Source organism: Salmo salar, chromosome ssa13 (assembly GCF_905237065.1).
Source record: "Salmo salar chromosome ssa13, Ssal_v3.1, whole genome shotgun sequence".
Taxonomy (NCBI): Eukaryota; Metazoa; Chordata; class Actinopteri; order Salmoniformes; family Salmonidae; genus Salmo; species Salmo salar.
This window is the reverse complement of record NC_059454.1, coordinates 100,351,541-100,377,379: the sequence shown is the minus strand read 5'-3', so window position 1 is coordinate 100,377,379 and position 25,839 is coordinate 100,351,541. Positions and strand designations below refer to the sequence as shown.

Genomic DNA, 25,839 nt, shown 5'->3' with positions numbered 1-25,839 from the left:
GTTTCTAAACACTTTTACATTCATGTAGATACTACCATGATTACGGATAGTCCTGAATGAATCGTGAATAAAGATGAGTGAGAAAGTTACACACAAATATCATACCCCTGAGACATGTGAACCTCTCACCACTACAATAAAAGGGGAAGTTAGCATCTTTTGGGCGTTATGTTATTTGTGCGTCTAACTTTCTCTTTGCTCTGCCATGTTTTGCCAACTGACTGTCATGGAAAGAGATGATTTGAAAATGTGATCATAATACTGCTAGCCTCTCTACACTGGCTTCCTGTTAAGGCAAGGGCTGATTTCAAGGTTTTACTGCTAACCTACAAAGCATTACATGGGCTTGCTCCTACCCATCTTTCCGATTTGGTCCTGCCGTACATACCTACACGTACGCTATGGTCACAAGACGCAGGCCTCCTTACTGTCCCTAGAATTTCTAAGCAAACAGCTGGAGGCAGGGCTTTCTCCTATAGAGCTCCACTTTTATATCTGGAGTATTTCTCCTGTCTTATCCGGTGTCCGGTGTGAATTTAGGTATGCTCTCAATAATTCTCTCTTTTTCTCTCTCTTTCTTTCTTTTTCTCTCTCTCTCTCTCTCTCTCTCTCTCTCTCTCTCTCTCCCGCTCCCGGAGGACCTGAGCCCTAGAACCATGCCTCAGGCCTACCTGGCCTGATGACTCCTTGCTGTCCTCAGTCCACCTGGTCATGCTGCTGCTCCAGTTTCAACTGGTCTGTCCCAGACCTGCTGTTTTCAACTCTCTAGAGACAGCAGGAGAGATAGAGATACTCTGAATGATACTATGAAAAGCCACCTGACATTTACTCCTGAGGTGCTGACCTGTTGCACCCTCTACAACCACCATGATTATTATTATTTGACCCTGCTGGTCATCTATGAACATTTGAACATCTTGTCCATGTTCTGTTATAATCTCCACCCAGCACAGCCAGAAGAGGACTGGCCACCCCTCATAGCCTGGTTCTTCTCTAGGTTTCTTCCTAGGTTCTGGCCTTTCTAGGGAGTTTTTCCTAGCCACCGTGCTTCTACACCTGCATTGCTTGCTGTTTGGGGTTTTAGGCTGAGTTTCTGTACAGCACTTTGTGACATCAGCTGATGTAAGAAGGGCTTTATAAATACATTTGATTGAATTTGATTGATGATCTCTGTCATCCAGGCTGCATCACATCCGGCCGTGATTGGGAGTCTGATGGGGGGGCGCACAATTAGCCCAGCGTCATCCGGGTTTGGCCGGGGTAGACCGTCATCGTAAATAAGAATTTGTTCTTAACTGACTCACCTAGTTAAATAAATAAAATAAAAAAATTAAATTGTCATCTCAGGCAAGGCTGTAATCTGGAGATTTGTAATCTAGGTTTGGAGTATCTGACAACTCAAACCCTTACAAAATTCGAATTAGTGGCTGCAAGAAAAGAACAATGGCTGTAGATTATAATCCCTCAATTTACGCTGGGAGGTTATATTGTAGAATCGGTTTAGAGAAAATATAATCCTCATATGCCAAAATTAGCCTATGCTCTGGAAGACGTTTGATTGCATGGAGAAGACCATGATATAGTCAACTTTGAGGATGAGGGCACTTTCTGAAAACTGTAGCTACAAGTAAAAGTAAATGTCATTGCAAATGATATAATATTCTCATTACATAACTTCAACAATGATATTTCTTGAGGCATTCTTTATTTATTGATATTAATCAAAGAGAAACATGTCATATTACAGATAGATTAAAATAATGTGCCCCTTTAGTCAGTGCCAGCATTCAAAAGTAAAGGTCCATCAACCATGCCAAAATAAATTAAAAACAAATGTTGAACAATGTAACAAACAAGACAGACAGGTAAAATAATACAGTAATTACACAGTCAAATAATGAAAGTCATACTTAAAAACAAAAGTGAATTTACAAGGCAAACAAACAGTCTGCTGCGTTTCCAGTCATTACAGGCTGTGATATGTTCTGAGCATCCTTACCTGACTAGAGGCTAAGTATGTCAGCTGGAGACAATCTAAAAACGGGTCACCAAAATGTCATTGCATTGCTGGATACATTTCCTTTAATTAAATGACCGGGAACTGGATTAAAATGGCAGGAGATGTCCAGTATATTGTTGCATGGAGAGAGACTGGGTAGTAATTTGACCTAACCTGAATTCAAGTGTACTACTCTATTGTGGTGTACAACATACAATCAATAATACTGGCCAGTAGGACTTTTGTTCTTATGCAGTTGTTCACACACTGTAGAGTGACAACAGGGAGACTAACAAATTAAGGCGAGGGGAATTTACTCCCAATCTATTTCGTTGGGTTAATGTTTAGTTGGTTACATTTCTCAAAACAGTTCCTGAATCAGCCCTTAGATTCAAGTGGATTGTGAGAGGAAGGGGGTCAGTTGACCACTAATACTAAAAGTAACCCCACCATTAATGAAATACAGTAAGATAACTACTCAGCCCCACCATTAATGAAATACAGTAAGATAACTACTCAGCCCCACCATTAATGAAATACAGTAAGATAACTACTCAGCCCCACCATTAATGAAATACAGTAAGATAACTACTCAGCCCCACCATTAATGAAATACAGTAAGATAACTACTCAGCCCCACCATTAATGAAATACAGTAAGATAACTACTCAGCCCCACCATTAATGAAATACAGTAAGATAACTACTCAGCCCCACCATTAATGAAATACAGTAAGATAACTACTCAGCCCCACCATTAATGAAATACAGTAAGATAACTACTCAGCCCCACCATTAATGAAATACAGTAAGATAACTACTCAGCCCCACCATAGAACCCAATGAAGTTTGTGCCAGAGGCAATAATACAACACACAAACAATTCAAGTATTGATGAATACAGATAAAACTACTCAAGCAAAAATAACTTTTTTGTTGTTGTTCCATTTCCATAGGATAGTAGGTAGGTAGATTGCACATAACCCTTTGTAAGGTCCCATTTGCTCAAGGCAGCAGATAATTATTTCACAGCATGTAACATTCAAACAGTAGCTTACATGCAAATTAATAGATACAAATCAGGTTAAAAAATCTTGAATATGAAAAGATAATTGGAGAATCACAGAAAATTTTCAGCTGTAGCGGTATATGTATTGTGTACAGTGTGTCTAGGGACTTACCCTGCCTGGTCCCAGATCTGTTTGTACCATCTTGCTTCCCAGACCTGCGACCAGGTTATGATTGACCTGTCTTTCCATCTCTTATAACCTGGCATTACAGAAGTCTCAGCAGAAAGCAGACATGATTGCATACCACCAAAAGCAAACCTTAAAACCAGAGATGGTTTCAAGCTTTCTACAGACACCTGTAAGGTTTAACAGTACTGTCATGGGTGTTCTTGGATATGGGTCTTGACTGGGCATCTGTAGAATAGGCTTATATAGGAGGTCTGTATTCTGGCTTGATTGCATTGAGTGGCTACAGTACAGGCTGTGGTTGCTTGGTGGCTGGATGCTAGTCTGTGTGGCTCCAGCTAGCTACTATTGGTGTAGAGGAGGGCATGGCTGGTTGTGTCTGAAGTTCATTATATACACTGCAGTCTGGTGCCACCAGTAGAACATAAACACTACCAGGACATGCCACACCTGGTGGCTGGCACCCAGATAGTTCAGCTGACCTGTGGAGGTCAAAGGGCATCACAAGCTCATCAAAAGGTCACTTCAAATATTAAGTGTTCAAAGTTTTTTTTGAGATTGGAATAAGGAAATGGAAGACAGGCTATTTGGCCAATCAAAAGTTGGCAAAAAAAAAGGTGACTGAAAAATACCCTGAGTGTACAAAACATTAGGAACACCCTAATATTGAGTTTCACCCCCTTTTGCATTCAGAACAGCCTACATTTTTCGGGGCATGGATTCTACAAGGTGTCGAAAGCGTTCCACAGTGATACTGGCCCATGTTGACTCCAATCTTTCCCGCAGTTGTGCCAAGTTAGCTGGATGTCCTTTGGGTGGTGGACTGTTCTTTATACACACGGGAAACTGCTGAGCGTGAAAAACCCAGCAGCTTTGCAGTTCTCGATACACTCAAACCGGTGCACCTGGCACCTACTACCATACCCCATTCAAGGGATCATAGCTTTCACCTGGATTCACCTGGTCAGTCTGTCATGGAAAGAGCAGGTGTTCCTAATATCTTGTACACTCAGTGTACAGTAACAAATGGAAAGAGTATTATGTTATACATGTCTTATAAATGGGTCAAAAGCATGAAGTCATGAAGGCACACCTGGGAAGGCAAGGTGCACAATTACTCATCTTAATCACATGAGTGGTTATTTGCTATGCAAGGTCATTTGTAGTATTGTGGAATAGATGTGTCAAGCATGAAGGCTCACCTGGGAAGCAGCGTTCTGGGATTTTAGAGATGTAAAAGAGGAACGCAGCTCCAGCTATCAAATACATCACAATCACACGAGGGAGGAACAACTGCAATACAGTAAGAAATACTTCACTCCTGCGCAGAATATTTTCTTGCATTGTAATATTTGTATTTATAAATCTTTGTATGCATTTCATCTTTGTAATAATTGTATAACAATTCTGCAGTTTCACCTGGACGACAGCGGAGCTGAAGCCTCCATTGAGCCAGACCCAGTGGATAGCTGGGATGACTCCGTAGCCAGCCACAAAGCAGAAGATGGTGGTCCGCAGGTGTTGCCACTCCTTAGAGAGGTAGTGAGGGTGGATCTGAGCCGAGAATATGGCCAATATCAACGCTAGAACAATCACCAAGTACACCTGTCTCCAGAACTGGGGGGTGAAGAGAGAAAACAAGAATAAAGGGCAGGAGAAGAAGAGATTACATTTCAGAGCCAGTTTATGTAGGTATATCTCCCCATTAGTTTAACATGTTATCTTTATTAGCCTTGTTAAACCAGACAGATCAGTCTGGTTTCACAAGACTATATATTTATATATTTTATGGGCAAAATATTTTTTTTTATATATCAGTATGGGTGAAATAAAAACAATGGGCTGAAATGTCTATTATATTGTCCAACATACAGTGATGCAGTAGAAGGCATAGAAGACCCCTGGAATGTAACAGCCCAGGATTCCCACAGAGATTCCAGCAAAGTCCAGCGCCAACCAGCGGTGACACGTCTTCTCTGAGCGGTGGCAGGAAAAGAGGTGATACCCCACTGAACACAGCATACACACCTAGAAAAACAACAGGTAACAATACTACAACAGTACTAAACGCAGAGCTGCAGAATAGAACATTACAGGTGTGTAGGCACAAAAGCAAAGTAGCTAAAGATTTTCATGGACATAAGACAGATCGCTGTGACCTCTGTCACATGCACCCACACACACACACACACACACACACACACACACACACACACACACACACACACACACACACACACACACACACACACACACACACACACACACACACACCTGAAAGCAGAAGAGTCCTATGCAGTAGATGACATAGTCTTCTCTGTTGGCACCTGAAGCCGGCAGGACTGTAGACATGTCATTCACCCCCAGTAGGAAGAACAGGAGGAAACCCAACAGATGAGTCCATATGTTGACTGTTTCATTGGACAGCACAAAGATGCTAGAGGGGTGGAAAACAATACACAACACACTCAACAACTAGCCTGGTTCCAGATCTGATTGTGCTGTTTGCCAACTGCTATGGTCATTTTGTTTGGTGTGACGAGGACCATATGAGTTGGCAAGACAGTACAGATCCGGGACCAGGCTACACAACAACTATCTATATATTACTAAAACTGAAGCTACAACAACTAGGCTTATTCTCTTGATTTCACATACCTTTTTAAACAGAGTTTTGATGTCAAGTGTGCTCTGTATCCATCTGTAATGTATGGGTTTTCTTTCAAGAATAACGGGATCTGTTCAAATGTGTACAGACGGATTCCCCGAGGCACCAGAACTGGCCAGTACTGGTAACTCCCCAGCTCAATGTAGTGACTACTCTTGTGTAACTTGAGTTTTTGAGGCATTTTGGACCATCAGATTTCAGAGTTCTGGCACCGTTTTAAGGCTGAAAAGATGAAAGGGGCACACAACAGGGTAATGTTATGGCATGGCACAAAGGTTTCACTGCAATCTAACATTGACATAGATGGAGCGCTTTTGTAGTTCAACAACGTACTATTCTGCTGATAGCAAAGACAACAGAGGATCTGAAGATATGACTAATACAATCAGAAAGTCAACATGCTTTTGGCAATAGCTAAGTTAGTTTATAGGAATAAATCAGAGCTAAGCGATTGATCGAAATATATAACATGAAGTTCAACTGAAAATTTAGCCGGGCATGCTAGCTAGCTAACTAGCTATAGCTTTCATGCTGGCACGCAGAGATACGGTGGCAGGAAAAGCAGCTTGTTACCTTTTGTTGCATGCTATCGATGTCTACGGGGTGTCATCTAGCAAGCTTTTAATTCATAGACTACAGCTAAATCAATGACACACTACACTATGCTAAGCAGCTGGCTAGCCCAGCAGCTCATGCTGACTAGTCCATAAACGAAACCAAAAATCGGCGTTCTGAAGTTACACAATAGCCCTGCGACAGACGTGCCCATGGACCCCCCTCTGTACTTTAGAAACTGCTTGAATAAAATACGATTTCATGAACCGCAGTTGAAGAAGTCTGTGTCCAGAAATGAAATATATTTGTATTGCCCATATGGATATTTATTGTAACTTGTCAGCTCGGGGATTCGAACTTGCAACCTTTCAGTTACTAGTCCAACGCGCTACAAACTAGGCTACGCTGCCGCCCCCCGTACAATTACTAAATTAAATGTACAGTACCAGTCAACAGTTTGGACACGCCTACTCATTCAAGGGTTTTTCTTTATTTGACTATTTTCTACATCGTAGAAGAATAGTTAATACATCAAAACCATGAAATAACACATATGGAATCATGTAGTAACCAAAAAAGTGTTAAACATTTGAGATTCTTCAAAGTTGCCACCCTTTGCCTTAATGAAAACTCGTGGCAGGTAGCCTAGTGGTTAGAGTGTTGGATTAGTAATCGAAAGGTTGCAAGATTGAATCCTCGAGCTGACCAGGTAAAGAAATCTGTCGTCCAACCCCTGAACAAGGCAGTTAACCCACTGTTCCTAGGCTGATTAAAAATAAGAATTTCTTCTTAACTGACTTGCCTAGTTAAATAAAGGTAAATAATGACAGCTTGGCATTCTCTCAACCAGCTTCATGAGGTAGTCATCTACAAAGCATTTCAATTAACAAGTGTACCTTGTTAATTTGTGGAATTTCTTTCCTTCTTAATGTGTTAGAGCCAATCAGTTGTGTTGTGACAAGGTAGGGTTGCCATTCATAAGATATCCCTATTTGGTAAAAGAGCAAGTCCATATTATGGCAAGAACAGCTCAAATAAGCAAAGAGAAATGATAGTCCATCATTACTTTAAGACATGAAGATCAGTCATTCTGGAAAATGTCAAGAACTTTGAAAGTTTCTTCAAGTGCAGTTGCAAAAACTGGCTCTCATGAGGACCGCCACAGGAAAGGAAGACCCAGAGTTAGCTTTGCTGCAGAGGATAAGTTCATTAGAGTTACCAGCCTCAGAAATCGGCAATTAACTGCACCTCAGATTGCTGCCCTAGTAAATGTTTCACAGAGTTCAAGTAACAGACACATCAAAACAAATCAAATCAAATTGTATTTGTCACATGCGCTGAATACAACAGACCTTAGAGTGAAATGCTTACTTACAAGCCCTTAATAACCAACAATGCAGTTTGAAGAAAAATACCTGTTAAGTAAAAAAATAAGAAATAAAAGTAACAAATAATTAATGAGCAGCAGTAAAATAACAATAGTGAGGCTATATACAGGGGGTACCGGTACAGAGTCAATGTGCGGGGGCACCAGTTAGTAGAGATAATTGAGGTAATATGTACATGTAGGTAGAGTTAAAGTGACTATGCATAGATAATAAACAGAGAATAGCAGCAGAGTAAAAGAGTAGGGGGGGGGGCAATGCAAATAGTCTGGGTAGCCATTTGATTATGTGTTCAGGAGTCTTATGGCTTGGGGGTAGAAGCTGTTGAGAAGCCTTTTGGACCTAGACTTGACGCTCCGATACCGCTTGCCTTGCGGTTGCAGAGAGAACAGTCTATGACTAGGTTGGCTGGAGTCTGACAATTTTTAGGGCCTTCCTCTGAACATCAACTGTTCAGAGGAGACTGCGTGAATCAGGCCTTCGTGGTCGATTTGCTTCAAAGAAACCACTACTAAAGCACACCAATAAGAAGAAGAGACTTGCTTGGGCCAAGAAACACGAGTAATGGACATTAGACCAGTGGACTGAGTCCAAATTGGAGATTTTTGGTTCCAACCTCTGTGTCTTTGTGAGACGCAGTGTAGGAAAACAAATGGTCTCTGCATGTGTGGTTCCCACTGTGACACATGAAGGAGGAGGTGTGATGGTGTGGGGGTGCTTTTCTGGTGACACTGTCTATGATTTATATAGAATACAAGGCACACTTAACCAGCATGGCTACCACAGCATTCTGCAGTGATATGCCATCCCTTCTGGTTTGCGCTTAGTGGGACTATCATTTGTTTGTCAACAGGACAATGACCCAACACACCTCCAGGCTGTGTATGGGCTATTTTAACAAGAAGGAGAGTGATGGAGTGCTGCATCAGATGACCTGGCCTCCACAATCACCCGACCTCAACCCAATTGAGATGGTTTGGGATGAGTTGGACCGCAGAGTGAAGGAAAATCAGCCATCAGGTGCTCAGCATATGTGGGAACTCCTTCAAGACTATTGGAAAAGTATTCCTCATGAAGCTGGTTGAGAGAATGCCAAGAGTGTTCAAAGCTGTCATCAAGGCAAAGGGTGGCTACTTTGAAAAATCTAACATTTTAAATATATTTTGATTTGTTTGACACTTTTTTGGTTACTACATGATTCCATATGTGTTATTTCATAGTTTTGATGTATTCGCTATTATTCTACAATGTAGAAAATAGTAAAAATAAAGAAAAACCCTTGAGGTGTGTCCAAACTTTTGACTGGTACTGTAGATAAGCAAATTCACCAGATTTTATGATCACATCATAGGCAGCTACAATGATGGGAAAATAAGTAGCCACATAGACTGATGAAAATGTAGGAGTAGGCGTACTGTTTATTTATGTACATTTTATCATGTAAATCAATTATTTTGGGATTCCCATTGGATTTTATATGCAAATTATGTGTATCAAGTCCATTGCATTCTGCAATTATAATAGTCTTTCCCCTAAATACCTCCTCTAGAAAATAAAACGCGGATCTGACATTATTCTCTCTTGTTCTGTTTGTCCTCGGGGACTGGAAACCGAAGCAGGGTTTTTATGTACAATAAGCATTAGGTCAAAGGGATTAGATAAACCATGTGATTTGTATTATGGCATTTAGCAACATGAATGAGATTAGGTCTGCAGCTTGGGAAAAATAGGACCCCGTTGTAGTTTTACTTGAAAGTGAAACCCTTACAATCTTTCCACAGAATGTTGAAAAATATCTTTATTTAGAAAACCACATTTGAAACAGCAGAGCTTGAGTAAAAAATAAGAGAAATACACTGTGTACAAAAAATGTCAACATTTCTATCCAATTTTTTTTCATTCACTGAGCTTTATTTTTAGTACTCTTTTATTCACTTAATTACTTACGATTGTTGTTTTATTGTCAAGAGGTGAACCTGTAAGTGAACTATTGAATTGTATATCATGTTTATATGACCAATAAACAGACTTGAACTTGAATGACTCCTGACAATAAATGAAACTGTGACATGAGGATTTTATAGCAAGTAAGCAAGCTAACATTGTTGAATGCTACTGAACAGCCTTGTTTTATCCCAGATAAATACATGTTAAATAATAAGTTCTAGGAGAGGCACATTTACAGTTGGATGTTTAGGTGTGTTGTCCATAGGCTCCTGCATAGTCGCAGGAAGTAGTTTGAGGGTGGTGGTGCTGATACAGGCGGCTATATCGGTCCGCAAATACAGGACTAGCAAAGCCCCAGTGTACTACTTTTGTGAAGTATTTTTTATATATATATATATATATAAATAAAAATAAAATATGTAATAATAAATGTTTTATATATATTTTTTCCAGGGTGCCTAGAGCACCCTCAGCACCCATTCTTCCCACGGCTATGGGCTCCTGTTCTCTCCATAGCCTCATAGTCCAAAGATTATGGTGTGTTTGACCTAATGATTGGGAACTCGGGTGAAATTCACACAGCGCCCCTGAAACGAAACAAAATGCAGATTATTTATTCCATTTAAACCTTTCACTTTACCAGGTAAGTTATTAAGAACACATCCTTTTTTACAATAGAGAGCAGTTAGGCTTAAATGTACCTATTGTATTCTACACTTATTAGAAAATGAACAGCAGTGCTTCCTTAGCATACACTATATTTCATTACAGTAGTAACACCTCCCCACCCCCACCTCCATATCAGCCTAATCCTCATGAAGAATAGTGCATGGCTGTATCTACCCATTCTCCCAACCATGTATGGACTTGTTTATCTCAGATTAATAAGGTACATCAGTTACAAAATGAGCTCCTAATGGGAGTCGCTATATACGTGGCATATCATGGACATTTTTGGACAATGCAGAGTTGGTATTTACAATAATTGATCATAATTAAACTCAATTGAGGCAGCCTGTAATGGGTAAGGTGGAGATGGCGAATGGGCCGGCGCAATGTCACAACATCAATTTTAGCCAATCAAGCACGAGAGCATAACTGGCTGAACAGACAGCCACTCCCATTCTGTCAAGAAGGGAGCGCCCATCATTATCCCAGGCGAGTATAGAGCAGGTACAGTGCCTTGCAAAAGTATTCATCCACCTTGGTGTTTTTCCTATTTTGTTGCATTACAACCTGTAATTTAAATGGATTTTTATTTGGATTTCATGTAATGGACATACACAAAATAGTCAAAATTGGTGAAGTGAAATGAAAAAAAATCACTTGTTTCAAAAAATTCTCAAAAATAAAAAACAGAAAAGTGGTGCGTGCATATGTATTCAACCCCTTTGCAATGAAGCCCCTAAATAAGATCTGTTGCAAACAATTACCTTCAGAAATCACATAATTAGTTAAATAAAGTCCACCTGTGTGCAATCTAAGTGTCACATGATCTGTCACATGATCTCAGTATATATACACCTGTATATATACACCTATATACACCTCAGTATATATACACTGAAAGGCCCCAGAGTCTGCAACACCACTCAAGCAAGGGGCACCACCAAGCAAGCGGCACCACGAAGACCAAGGAGACTTTGAACATCCCACAGAGCACTATTAAAAAATTGAAAGAATATGGCACCACAACAAACCTGCCAAAACTCATGGACCAGGCAAGGAGGGCATTAATCAGAGAGGCAACAAAGAGACCAAAGATAACCCTGAAGGAGCTGCAAAGCTCCACAGCGGAGATTGGAGTATCTGTCCATAGTACCACGTTAAGCCGGTACACTCCACAGAGCTGGGCTTTACGGAAGAGTGTCCAGAAAAAAAGCCATTGCTTAATTTAATAAAGGAAAAAATAAGCAAACACGTTTGGTGTTCGCCAAAAGGCATGTGGGAGACTCCCTAAACATATGGAAGAAGGTACTCTGGTCAGGTGAGACTAAAATTGAGCTTTTTGGCCATCAAGGAAAATGCTATGTCTGGCGCAAACCCAACACCTCTCATCAAATCAAATCCAAGTTTATTTGTCACGTGCGCCGGATTGAACAGGTGTAGACTTTACAGTGAAATGCTTACTTACAGGCTCTAACCAATAGTGCAAGAAAGGTGTTAGGTGAACAATAGGTAAGTAAAGAAATAAAACAACAGTAAAAAGACAGGCTATATACAGTAGCGAGGCTATAAAAGTAGCGAGGCTACATACAGACACCGGTTAGTCAGGCTGATTGTGGTAGTATGTACATGTAGATATGGTCAAAGTGACTATGCATATACGATGAACAGAGAGTAGCAGTAGCGTAAAAGAGGGGTTGGCGGGTGGTGGGTGGCGAGACACAATGCAGATAGCCTGGTTAGCCAATGTGCGGGAGCACTGGTTGGTCGGCCCAATTGAGGTAGTATGTACATGAATGTATAGTTAAAATGACTATGCATATATGATAAACAGAGAGTAGCAGCAGCACCCCGAGAACACCATCCCCACAGTGAAGCATGGTGGTGGCAGCATCATTCTGTGGGGATGTTTTTCATCGGCAGGGACTGGGAAACTGGTCAGAATTGAAGGAATGATGGATGGTGCTAAATAAAGGGAAATTCTTGAAGGAAACCTGTTTCAGTCTTCCAGAGATATGAGACTGGGACAGAGGTTCACCTTCCAGCAGGACAATGACCCTAAGCATACTGATAAAGCAACACCTGAGTGGTTTAAGGTGAAACTTTTAAATGTCTTGGAATGGCCTAGTCAAAGCCCAGACCTCAATCCAATTGAGAATCTGTGGTATGACTTAAAGATTGCTGTACACCAGCGGAACCCATCCAACTTGAAGGAGCTGGAGCAGTTTTGCCTTGAAGAATGGGCAAAAATCCCAGTGGCTAGATGTGCCAAGCTTATAGAGACATACCCAAGAGACTTGGCTGGCTCTACAAAGTATTGACTTTGGGGGGGTTGAATCGTTATGCACGCTCAAGTTTTCTGTTTTTTTGTCTTATTTCTTGTTTGTTTCACAATCAAAAATATTTTGCATCATCAAAGTGGTAGGCATGTTGTGGAAATCAAACGATACAAACCCCCCAAAAAATCTATTTTAATTCCAAAATTGGAAAAATGCCAAGGGGGTTGAATACTTTCGCAAGCCACTGTAGGTACCAGCCCTCCTATAGCCACACACCAGGAAGAGGAACTGTAGGTACCAGCCCTCCTATAGCCACACACCAGGAAGAGGAACTGTAGGTACCAGCCCTCCTATAGCCACACACCAGGAAGAGGAACTGTAGGTACCAGCCCTCCTATAGCCACACACCAGGAAGAGGAACTGTAGGTACCAGCCCTCCTATAGCCACACACCAGGAAGTGGAACTGTAGGTACCAGACCTCCTATAGCCACACACCAGGAAGAGGAACTGTAGGTACCAGCCCTCCTATAGCCACACACCAGGAAGAGGAACTGTAGGTACCAGCCCTCCTATAGCCACACACCAGGAAGAGGAATTGGTGCATGGTTAAACGCATGCTTACAGCTAGTATGGCTGTTCAATGTTCACATTTATCAATTACTTATTGAAGCCAAGATGTTTTACGCAGTTTTGCTTGAAATAGTACATTTTGGTTGCAGTTTTAAGTTGAAACCGAAATCTGGAACCATAATAATACGTTACATTTGACCTCAACTGACCTGTAACTTACAAAACCATAACCAAGAAATAAAACATTTACAACAAAACGTTGTTATAGTAAATGTAGTGTAGTAATTCAGAACAAATTCAGTATAGTATTATCACATGAACTGACACCCCAGACAGACCCCACCTCCCTTATTAAAGGAAAGACGATGACCAGCATCCTGCACTTACCTAGAGTGTCTGGTCTATAATGACAGGACAATAGTATGAATGACCAGTGTCTTAATTAACACGTACTACAGTACACGAACACGGTGTGACAGAGTACACGAACACAGCATGACAGAGTACACAAACACAGCGTGACAGAGTACACGAACACAGCGTGACAGAGTACACGAACACAGCGTGACAGAGTACACAAACACAACGTGACAGAGTACACGAACATAGCGTGACAGAGTACACGAACACAGCGTGACAGAGTACACGAACACAGCGTGACAGAGTACACGAACACGGCGTGACAGAGTACACGAACACAGCGTGACAGAGTATAAGAACACAGTATGACATCCCCCCATCCTCGTTTACATCCAGCCCTGCTCTGCTTGTTATCTCGTTAGTGCTGTCCTGAGCTGACTGTGACAGGGCAGAGGCCTCACATAATGGTGCTAATACAATGCATTCGGTAAGTATTCAGACCCCTTGACTTTTTCCACATTTTGCTACGTTACAGCCTTATTATAAAATTGATTAAATAATTGTTTTTCCTCATCAATTTATACACAATACCTCATAATAACGAAGTGAAAACAGGTTTTTAGAAATGTTTGCAAATGTATAAAAAATAAAAAACAGATACTTTATTTACATAAATGTTAACACACTTTGCTATGAGACTCGAAATTGAGGTGCATCCTGTTTCCACTGATCATCCTTGAGATGTTTCTACGACTTGATTGGAGTCCACCTGTGGTAAATTAAATTGATTGAATTTGGAAAGGCACACACCTGTATATATAATGTCCCACAGCTGACAGTGTCAGAACAAAAACCAAGCCATGAGGTCGAAGGAATTGTCCGTAGAGCTCCGTGACAGGATTGTGTCGAGGCACAGATCTGGGGAAGGGTAACAAAAAATGTCTGCAGCATTAAAGGACTCAAACAAGACAGTGGCCTCCATCAGTCTTAAAAATGAAGAAGTTTGGAACCACCAAGACTTCCAAGAGCTGGTCGTCTGGCAAAACTGAGCAATCGGGGGAGTAGACATCAGAAGCCACACCTCAGTAAAAGGCACATGACAGCCCGCTTGGAGTTTGCCAAAACACACCTAAAGGAGTCTCAGACCATAACAAACAAGATTATCTGGTCAGATGAAACCAAGATTGAACTCTTTGGCCTGAATGCCAAGCGGTACGTCTGGAGGAAACTTGGCACGGTGGTGGTGACAGCATCATGCTGTGGGGATGTTTTTCAGAGTCAGGGACTGGGAGACTAGTCAGGATCGAGGGAAAGATTAATGGAGCAAAGTACAGAGAGATACTTGATGAAAATCTGCTCCAGAGCACTCAGGACCTCAGACTGGGGTGAAGGTTCCCCTTCCAACAGGACAACAACCCTAAGCACACAACCAAGACAACGCAGGAGTGGCTTCGGTACAAGTCTCTGAATGTCCTTGAGTGGCCCAGAGCCCGGACTTGAACCCGATCTAACATCTCTGGAGAGACCTGAAAATAGCTATGCAGCGACGCTCCCCATCCAGCCTGCCCGAGCTTGAGAGGATCTGCAGAGAAAAATGGGAGAAACTCCCCAAATACAGTCTGTCACGTATGCTCCCTCTCTGGCCTCTAGGTCACCAGGCTGCTCGTTAGGGTGCACACCTGTCACCAGCGTTACGTGCATAATGACACTCACCTGGACTCCATCACCTCCTTGATTACCTGCCCTTTATACAGTTGAAGTCGGAAGTTTACATACACTTAGGTTGGAGTGATTAAAACTTGTTTTTCAACCACTCCACCAATTTATTGTTAACAAACTATAGTTTTGGCAAGTCGGTTAGGACATCTACTTTGTGCAGGACACAAGTAATTTTTCCAACAATTGTTTACAGATTATTTCACTTATAATTCACTGTATTACAATTCCAGTGGGTCAGAAGTTTACATACACTAAGTTGACTGTGTCTTTAAACAGCTTGGAAAATTCCAGAAAATTATGTCATGGCTTTAGAAGCTTCTGATAGGCTAATTTACATAATTTGAGTCAATTGGAGGTGTACCTATGGATGTATTTGAAGGCCTACCTTCAAACTCAGTGCCTCTTTGCTTGACATCATGGGAAACTCAAAAGAAATCAGACCTCAGAAAAAAATTGTAGACCTCCACAAGTCTGGTTCATCCTTGGGAGCAATTTCCAAATGCTTGAAGGAACCACGTTCATCTGTACAAACAATAGTACGCAAGTATAAACACCATGGGACCACACAGCCGTCATACCGCTCAGGAAGGAGATGCGTTCTGTCTACTAGAGATGAACGTACTTTGGTGCGAAAAGTGCAAATCAATCCCAGAACAACAGCAAAGGACCTTGTGAAGATGCTGGAGGAAACAGGTACAAAAGTATCTGTATCCACAGTAAAACGAGTCCTATATCGACATAACCTGAAAGGCCGCTCAGCAAGGAAGAAGCCACTGCTCCTAAACCACCATAAAAAAGCCAGACTACGGTTTGCAACTGCACATGGGGACAAAGATTGTACTTTTTGGAGAAATGTCCTCTGGTCTGATGAAACAAAAATAGAACTGTTTGGCCATAATGACCATCGTTATGTTTGGAGGAAAAAGGGGGAGGCTTGGAAGCCGAAGAACACCATCCCAACTGTGAAGCACAGGGGTGGCAGCATGATGTTGTGGGGGTGCTTTGCTGCAGGAGGAACTGGTGCACTTCACAAAATAGATGGCATCATGAGGATGGAAAATGATGTGGATATATTGAAGCAACATCTCAAGACATCTGTCAGGAAGTTAAAGCTTGGTCGCAAATGGGTCTTCCAAATGGACAATGACCCCAAGCATACTTCCAAAGTTGTGGCAAAATGGCTTAAGGACAACAAAGTCAAGGTGTTGGAGTGTCCATCACAAAGCCCTGAATTTTGGAATGGGCCAAAATTCACCCAACTTATTGTGGGAAGCTTGTGGAAGGCTACCCGAAACGTTTGACCCAAGTTAAACAATTTAAAGGCAATGCTACCAAATACTATTTGAGTGTATGTAAACTTCTGACCCACTGGGAATGTGATGAAAGAGATAAAAGCTGAAATAAATCATTCTCTCTACTATTATTCTGACATTTCACATTCTTAAAACAAAGTGGTGATCCTAACTGACCTAAGACAGGGACTTTTTACTCTGATTAAATGTCAGGAATTGTGAAAAACTGAGTTTAAATGTATTTGGCTAATGTGTATGTAAACTTCCCATTTCAACTGTATGTCACTCCCTTTGGTTTCTTCCCCAGTCATCATTGTTCCTGTTTCATGTTGATGCGCTGTTTGTGTTTCTTGTTTTGTTCATTTATTTATTTTATGTATTCACTCTGAACTTGCTTCCCGACTCTCAGCGTACATGCTTACAGAATGACGACTCAACAAAGGGAAGCATCAGGGAGTGTTTTTGTTGTTGTTGTGTGTGTTGGGGGTGATGTCGGGTCCGGGTGTTGGAGCTGGAGCTGGAGCTACCTGGGAGGCCTCAGCCGGTTTGTAGGCTCCCATGCCTCAGCCGGTTTGTAGGCTCCCATACCTCAGTGGGTTCGATAGGCTCCCAAGCCAAAGCTGGATGAACAGGTTCCCGAGCCTCAACCGAGGCAACCGGGGAGGTCTCAGCCGGCTCATCAGGCTCTCACTCCTCAGCCGGTTCGTCAGGTTTTTTGCGCCTCAGTGGAGGCGACCGGTCCACTCCGGATCCCCGGGATCGTCCCTGTGGTTGGCGTCCTGCGGCTGGAGCCGAACACTCCGGGGAAGGGGGTACTGTCACGTGTGCTCCCTCTCCGGCCTCTAGGTCACCAGGCTGCTCGTTAGGGCACACACCTGTCACCAGCGTTGCGCCTATAATGACCCTCACCTGGACTCCATCACCTCCTTGATTACCTGCCCTTTATATGTCACTCCCTTTGGTTTCTTCCCCAGTTGTCATTTTTACTGTTTCATGTCGTTGCGCTGTTTGTGTTTCTTGTTTTGTTCATTTATTAATTAAATGTATTCACTCTGAACTTGCTTCCCGCCTCTCAGCGTACATAGTCACACAGTCATGCCAAGCTTGTAGCGTCATACCCAAGAAGACTCGAGGCTGTAATCGCTGCCAAAGGTGCTTCAACAAAGTACCGAGTAAGGGTCTGAATACTTATTTAAATGTGATATTTACGTTTCTTTTATATATACATTTGCTAATATTTCTAAAAACCTGTTTTTGCTTTGTCATTATGGGGTATTATGTGTAGATTAGAGGGGGGAAAAACATTTTAATAAATTTTAGAACAAGGCTGTAACGTAACAATGTGGAAAAAGTAAAGTGGTCCGAATACTTTCCGAACACACTGTAGACATTAAGGGTCAGGGTGGCCAGTCACACCAACATGGACATCCATCCTCTTCTCTCAGTGGAGAGTCATAACTAACCTTGTAGGTTTTCTTTCTCTCCCTTACTGCCCCTCGCCACTGATGAGCTAGACAAGGTTACTAACGTGTGAAAACTGGACAACAATGACCAAACAGAGAGCTCAGTCTTCTTTTCTCTCTTTCTCTTTTCTCTCTCTTTCTCTTTCTCTCGTTCTCTTTCTCTTCTTTTCTCTCTTTCTCTCTTTCTCTTCTTTTCCCTCTCTTTCTCTCTCTTCCTTTCTCTTTCTTTTGTTGCAATCAGAGTTTGGTCAATTCCATTTAAATTCAGTCAATTCAGGAAGTAATCTGAAAACATTTATAGAAGGGGGTACCTTACCCTGTCCTGTGCTGTTGGTCTCATGACAGCAACTCGATCATACTGGTGCCTGAGTAATGCTACTAGAGCATCAAAACGCCCCTGAGAGAAAGAAACAATGAGAATCATGGTGATGAAACCAGTTTAAACAAAGATATGATGAAACCAGTAAAAAATCTTAAAGATATCAAATCAGTTACTGACTGCCATTGTCAACTGGGTTTGAAAGCATCCGAACTAACCTTGATGGGTGTGTACCATCTGGACTGTTCTGGGATGTGATAGGTAGGGCGTGGGCTCTGAGGCATTGGTTTTCTTCCAATGGTTTCTTCCACCTCCTCTTCCACCATTGTGACCACTGCGTTCTTAGCTTTCTCTAGCCGTGCACCTTCCTCCGTGGAACCCTTCTCTCCCCATCGAACCTAATACACACTTTACATTAGGTTCTTTTATACAGTTCATCTTTCATTTTATACCATTTATATATTTTTTGTAGCAGAAAATAACCATTCAGACCTTTAGAGTTACTAACATCACTCAAAATAAAGTGACTCACAACTCACTGTCAAGATATAGTGCAGCCCAAATAGATGGGGTTGAATGGGGTAATACTCATTCTGACATACCTCCATGCGTTTCATTCCTCCGATACCTCTTCCCCCATAATAGGATGCATCCACCATGGGCCATTTCCTCTTGGGCAGAGGGTCCTCCTCAGGCTCCTAATGGAGGAGACACCGCGAAACCACTGCATTAACCCTGTGAAGAGCTGAATGAACTGACATTCATGTTGATTTAAACAACAGTCTTAAGGATCTAAGCGACAGTCCACTCACAGGTACTGGTGGAGGAGGGGGAGGAGGGGGGCGACGGGGAGGGGGGTCCTTGATCACCTGTAAAATAGAAGCCTTCTTCCATTACTATATACTATCAACCAACAACCATTTTAACTGATTCACTCATACTGTTTCTGTTTTTCAAGGGGAAAAGTGCTGCGTTGAACCACTCACAATAGTGCAGCAGAGCGGCCAGAACCACCACAGCAGAACCAGAGCCAGTAGCAGGAGGAGAACCAAGACCAGCACCAGCACCACTGTCCCATCAGACTGCATCAGGAGACACTGTCACTTTAAATGTGTAGCTATAGCACTCTGAATGAATTCTATTGTATAGTTTCTGTGTTTTTATGTTTTATGTACCATCTTTTTAAGCACATGACCAAATTCATTTCCCTCTTGTGGAATATAAAGTTGATCTGAATCTGAGTCTGAATGGTAAACAAAGCAGCCTGGTACACAACACAGACTTGAACAGATTACTTTATATCAAACATAAATATAATATATCATACTTGATAAACTGGGTGTTTCAAGCCCTGAATGTTGATTGGCTGAAAGCTGTGGTTTATCAGACCGTATACCATGGGTATGATAAAACATGTATTTTTACTGTTCTAATTACATTGGTAATCAGTTTATAATAGCAAAAGCGCACCTCAGGGGTTTGTGATATATGGCCAATATACCACGGCTAAGGGCTGTATCCAGGCACTCCACGTAGCGTCGTGCTTAAGAACAGCCCTTAGCCGTGGTATACTGGCCATATACCACACCCCCCCGGGCCTTATTTCTTAAATATTTGATGGACTTTATCAGACTAGACTTTGGTGAACTAAGACTGAGCAAACTGAATGTCAGTGGCGTGAGGCTGTTTGTTTTGAGTGTTGGTGTTGTCTGTAATACTGATACTCACACATACTGTAGCGTAGATAGTGAATGGACTTGAGATGTAGGACTGACCCTTGTTCAAGCTGATCAGCACATCTATCGATCTATTGAGAGAGAAAGACAATCCAGCCCATTTCTCTGTTATTGCTGAGAGAGAAAGAGACTAACAAAGTAGGTCAGGTCGAACTTAATTGAAGTATCGGCCTGGCAGACCAAACGTTGAAATGCCAAGACACTGTGCCATAGCAAACAGGCATGCTGGTGGCAGGGTAAACACTATTACATGGTCAACGGTGGGAAGCCACTGGGCACAGACATCAGTTCAACGTCTAGTTTTGATTCGTATTTGGTTGAGTTGTCAACAATCAACAACAAATGTTACCATGTCATTGGGATTTAGAGTAAAAGTTGGGAGAAGAAATTGCCCTGATGTTGATGACTTTCTCTGTCCTTTTCCAATCAGTTTCACACGTTGATTCAACGTTATCACATAGATTTTTGGGGTTGAAATGGTTCAGCCTATTCGGTTTATATTTTATAAAGAAACCAGGCAGGTAACTGTAATGGAATAGGACTGAACCGCATTTATTCTCCAATCTCCACCAAACTTCTATTCTATTTTTATACTTGAATTATTTGATTTTGTTGCTTTTATAAAGCAATCGATCCGTTACCCGTGGAACCAACTGCCCACCCTGAATGAAAGTGTGTGTAGTCTTCGGCAGTGGAGCTTGGGGTTTCAGCATGGTTCTTCTCTCATGGCAACCAACAGACAACACGCCATTCCTTTGATCTGGCCATCTGAACACGCTCAGTAGCTCACTGGCCATTTATGGCTACAGGAAGTTCCACAAGGAGAGAATCAAGTGCAGCACTTACTGTCCGGCTTCATGCAGCACTGGTGCTGGACACAACAGATAACCATCCTGCACCACACTGGGCCTCTCATCTGGGAGAGAGGGAAAGAGAGAGAGCGAGAGGGAGGGGTTGTGGGGAGCGAGAGAAAGTGTGAAAGGGAGGGGTGTGTGAGCTCTATGCCCTCTCAGTGAGGAGACATTGCTTGTTATGTTCTATATTAAGCAATGAGACAGAGACTAGCTCCATGCACTCAGCTGGCTACAGAATGACGTCTCTGTTCTCTAGCTACTAAATACGACACTGTTCTGTTCTCTCTGGTTTGGAAAATAGTGAGCCCCAACATTCACTCCATGGTCTCATTACTCTATTAGTATGGCTACAGAATGAACTGGGTGACCAACATCTTTCCATGATGAAATTGAATGAATCCTGAGGAATGGCATTGAAGAGCATTGTTTGGTGTACAACTACAAAGGACTGTGTCATCTGGTAATATACATGAATGAATGTGGTGTAACAAGCGGTTAGGGGGAGTTATTGTAAATTTGCACTCTTACAGTAGGTCGGTATGTCAATATTGCAATGCAGAATGTGATGCATTATGGAGCTTGTGGTAGGGTATACTAACTGTATGTCTTCTGGTTGACTGTGAGTACACAGATCACTCCCTCCTGGCTCCTCCCACGGGTGAAATCATATCCTCTCAGCACAATGTTAAAAGATTCTGGAATGTTATGGAGGGTCACAATGTTAGGATTTTCGGGCACAAACGAATAATAATGTTAACCAATATTGATAACATTTAATCAGTATAATGACAAACTAAATCTTTGCAGCATACCGTTCACACAAACATTAGTGGGCTCTATACTGAATATTTCCCTGCAGGATTTCTTCAAAATCTGTGAAAAATATAAATAACGATGATGTAAATTACATGGTATGTGTCTTAAAGTTTATTCTGACATATTGCTCTATGTAATTATTGTGACCTCACCGAATTCACAATGGTTTTGAGTGCATGAAATCCAGCCAACACTGGGAATACTTGGTCTTTGCTGTCTGCAATGTCAACAAGCTGTAGGGATAAGAATGCAAGCATACTCTATGATGTTACACAACATCTGAGAGATTGCCTTTCCACATCTAACGTACGACATAGCACTCTCTCCCTCATTGCCTGTCCATTACTCTGTCTCTCTGTTGATGTTTTCCTGCCTGGTTTCCAAAGCTTTCATCTAATGTAATGAAACTATAACAGGAAGCAGGGCTGGCACGATCGTGATCTTATTAGATGACTACAGTACAACGGACTTCCTGTCCAGACTGCTAACGCTCGCTGAGAGGGACAGACGATCAAATCATTAAACTGGTACTCTCATTTTCCTTTCACTATGTTATCAATATCAATCAGCTGTTACAGCATTGTGCATGCTTATCCAACAGTCTCTCATCATTGTAAACAAATATTTCAGCAGGGATACTGTTTGTGCATGGCTGTGTGCAGTTTGTGAGTGCTTCTCCAGCCTACAATTGATAAAGTGAGACTTCAAAATCATACCTGTCTCTCATCAAAGTCCTTCACACCGACACAGTACACTCTAGCACCAAACTCCCTGGCCGCATTAGCCTGAAACAAAAAGAGAGGACCAATAGATTCATTTATGGAAAATAGCTGTGTACTAGTAAGAGCTCAAAGCAAAGTAAGTACTATGTTATTGCTCATCACAGTCTATTATAATGGCATTACCTCCTCTACTGTCAGTTCATAGGGATAGACCTCCAGTTTCCCATCAGTCAGAGCGATGATGATGCTGGATGACCGTGTGACCTGGGCCTTTATCTGCTCTGAAGCCTACATGTAGGAAGCCATGTTTTAATGGACAACACATACAGTACAACTACAAAAATATATATAACTGCTATGAATCAAAACTTCATACCACTTTCATTCCTTCGTGCATGTATGTTTCACCAGCTGGTCTGATTTCACTTAACTTTTTCAAGCCTTCCTCTATTTCATACCTACAAAGGAACAAGAAATATGCATTTTAGGTCCGATATTATCTGAGAGATGATGTGTACCGCGAGAGAGTGTGTGTGCCATCTCGTTAGGTGAAGTATGTTTACTGTAGTAGTACCTGTCTCCAGTTAGTGGTAGAATCACCTCCGCTCTAGATGAGAAAACTATGTAGGAAACTCTCATCTTTGGACTAGAACAAACACAGGGATACACAAGGGGATAAACGGGATTAAACACCCAAGAAGATACAGAAGCAGATTAACTCCAGCAATGACTGGTCATTTTGTATTTAAAAGACTACACCAACAGTAGCTCTACTTAGCCCTACTCCCCACACCCTTTGGGGCTAACCATTTTTTTCTACATTAGCCTACAATTATACACCAGTTGCCACCACAGCCAGATGTGCCGAATGTTTTGTGGAGTTAAATTTAGTACCCCATTATTAAGTTTAAAAATAATCCCAGGCATCCTAGTGTTTGGTGGACCTACTTTTTGTTAAATGCCTAGGCTTCTGCTCGATAAAGATATGCTCCACTTTCACAGGACCGTGTTTACTAAAGTTTATCTATTGATTCCAGCTGTGAAAACATGCCCTTGGTAAATCATTGATAAAAGGGGCTCATTCAGTCAATATACTGAAAACTTGTATCATGAGAGAAAGGGAGAGAGAGAGTTGTGTGGGCTTTGTCCTGAAGGATAGTGACATGTTCAAGGCAAATTTAACCTCATAGAGAGCATGACCTGAGAGCATAGACAGTTTACCTCAGAAAGCGGTTGGTGAGCTGCTCCACAAATTCATAGATCTCTCCCCAGTTATCATACACACTACCAGACCTGTAGAGCACACAATTAAACTCTCTGAACCAAACAAACCCATACAAGGACTATACAGACTGAAGTAGAACATTAGTCATTTTAATACTATTTACATTAGCATTTTGACTACTTGTTACAGATTTGTTTTTTTCACACACATCATTTGATAATAAAATTCTTGATACGCGCACTCTGACACTTGATAGATGCTATTGAATCATGTTGATACAAGATACTTCCACATAAAAAAAAACAGAACAAGAAGTCACGTTCATATCAACTACATCTTGCATTTAGTTTATAGGCTAGGCTACTTACCTATCCAAAACAAAATAAATATCAAAAGCTCCATGGCAAGATGCCTCTTCGCTTTGACAAAATAATGTGTTTATTAGAAAGGTAAGAAGAAATACAATCCCTTGTCCGTTGAGGATCATTGCCTTGATAAAAATCATATTTTCTCAATTATATTTTGCACATTGCACTGTACCACTGTCTACCTTACATGCGCTTCCTTGTATGTAAAACAAGATAAATCAAGGCTCAAGACTGACTGATTTTCCAACGAAAGAATTGACAAGAAACTGACATTACTTTTACGCGACATGTTACTAGCATATGTCTTTGTAAATACCGATGATCGTCCTTGCCACTCGCATAGTTGTTATATATACATTGTCTGAATTGAGAGAATTAAATGGTTTGGCCGGTCGCATCACCGCTGATACTGTACCATCCCATCTGAAGTGGGCATGCGCAAGAGATCCGGACACGTTGAACCGGATCGCTCCCTCACCAGCGTTGGGGAGACAGCAGGTGACAAAATGTTTTGTTAAATTAAACAATTTAGGTAACTATTTCAGTTCAACAACCAGACTTTATTGGAGCTTGATACGCAATTAATTATAGCCAAAACCATAGAAAGACGTCGATATTACTTTTAATTTCATTCTACACACTGAAATAAAAACATTGTTTCGTTTGAAAACTTCAATTCGACAGATTCTGATGGCCATGCCATTGTGGACGTGACAATATGGACATCACTCATTAGAATACTGTGTAGAGTGAATTCCAACATTGGCGTGATCCATCAAAAAACAGGGTTTCTCTATCGCATGAGGTCGCAGAAAAGCGCGCTTATGGCGCACACACCCGCGTTTGTCGTCGTGGCCTCGGGGCATGAACACCAGAACATCACCCACCGTCACCTAAATACACTATATTTCGTCCCTATTTACCAAATGTCATGAATTCAATATCCAATCGAAATTGGCTTCTTCTACACTGGCCCCTGACACCCACGACCTCTTTAGACTGTCCACCGACACTCTCTGATTGTCAGAGATCATTAATGTCACCTAGCTAACAAGAGGATATAGGAGGAGCGGAGAACAGTTAAATCTCATTGTGCAGATTAGACTAGACTATAAAACCAGCTCCTCCAGTAGACCAGTCGCATTGCAGGTGTTGATGGGCATCTACAAGAAACCGCGCGCTGTATAATACAAGCAAGGACAGTGCAAATAAGAGAAGAGCAAACCTTATCGCAGAATTGTTCGTATTGTTTTGGATTTAGAACCTGCGGTTTTACGCACGGTTTCTTTGGCGTTTGCCAAACTAATTTTTAAATGATTTATTCTCAATTGTTAAACCTAATGATATAAATTATATGTTTATCAGGTGACCCCGGAGGCAAATATTCTGTTGAAACTATTTTGGAACGCAGAGGCGAGAGCTCAGCAACGATGTATAAGTGACATTTTTACGCGCGTCTACATCTCCTACGTTCCCGAGAACGCCGTTTTTGGACCGTATGAGCTGAAACACACCTCCGTTTATGACAGCATCGCCTTCACTGCTCTCAAGTCTATGGACCGAAGAACGGCACCATACATTTTGAGGGTGAGAACACTTACCAAATCCGTGCGTCTTAAAATAATGTGTTCCAAACGAATGGTTGGTTAGTTTCTCATGCCCGCATAATTGTTTGAAATGCATCGAACCTTTCAGGTCAT

The 25,839-nt window shown here is 41.7% G+C and overlaps 2 protein-coding genes across 3 annotated transcripts; both read right to left on the bottom strand.

The window, feature by feature from the left end:
* Positions 1–1,688: 1,688 nt before the first annotated feature.
* Positions 1,689–6,822, bottom strand: LOC106568390 (progestin and adipoQ receptor family member 3). Of its 2 annotated transcripts, none has more exons than XM_014138698.2 (7): positions 6,436–6,822; positions 5,853–6,084; positions 5,469–5,631; positions 5,067–5,222; positions 4,614–4,811; positions 4,397–4,487; positions 1,689–4,163 (listed from the first exon to the last, which is right to left on the bottom strand). In XM_014138698.2, the coding sequence occupies exons 2-7, from the start codon at positions 6,041–6,043 to the stop codon at positions 4,159–4,161; spliced, it is 804 nt and encodes a 267-aa protein (XP_013994173.2). In that variant the 5' UTR covers positions 6,044–6,084; positions 6,436–6,822; the 3' UTR covers positions 1,689–4,158. The 2 variants fall into 2 exon arrangements, with proteins under 2 accessions (XP_013994173.2, XP_013994172.2); XM_014138697.2 differs by having other exon boundaries at positions 1,689–3,676.
* A 2,760-nt stretch (positions 6,823–9,582) lies between these two features.
* LOC106568391 (anthrax toxin receptor 2) lies at positions 9,583–24,558 on the bottom strand. Its single transcript, XM_014138699.2, has 17 exons — positions 24,140–24,558; positions 23,768–23,839; positions 23,121–23,192; positions 22,923–23,004; positions 22,730–22,834; positions 22,541–22,609; positions 21,977–22,057; positions 21,821–21,881; positions 21,608–21,703; positions 21,001–21,070; positions 20,147–20,225; positions 19,405–19,500; positions 19,231–19,287; positions 19,021–19,116; positions 18,637–18,816; positions 18,416–18,496; positions 9,583–10,336 (listed from the first exon to the last, which is right to left on the bottom strand). Exons 1-17 carry the CDS (start codon positions 24,274–24,276, stop codon positions 10,298–10,300), a joined length of 1,473 nt encoding a protein of 490 aa, XP_013994174.1. The 5' UTR covers positions 24,277–24,558; the 3' UTR covers positions 9,583–10,297.
* Positions 24,559–25,839: the final 1,281 nt, after the last annotated feature.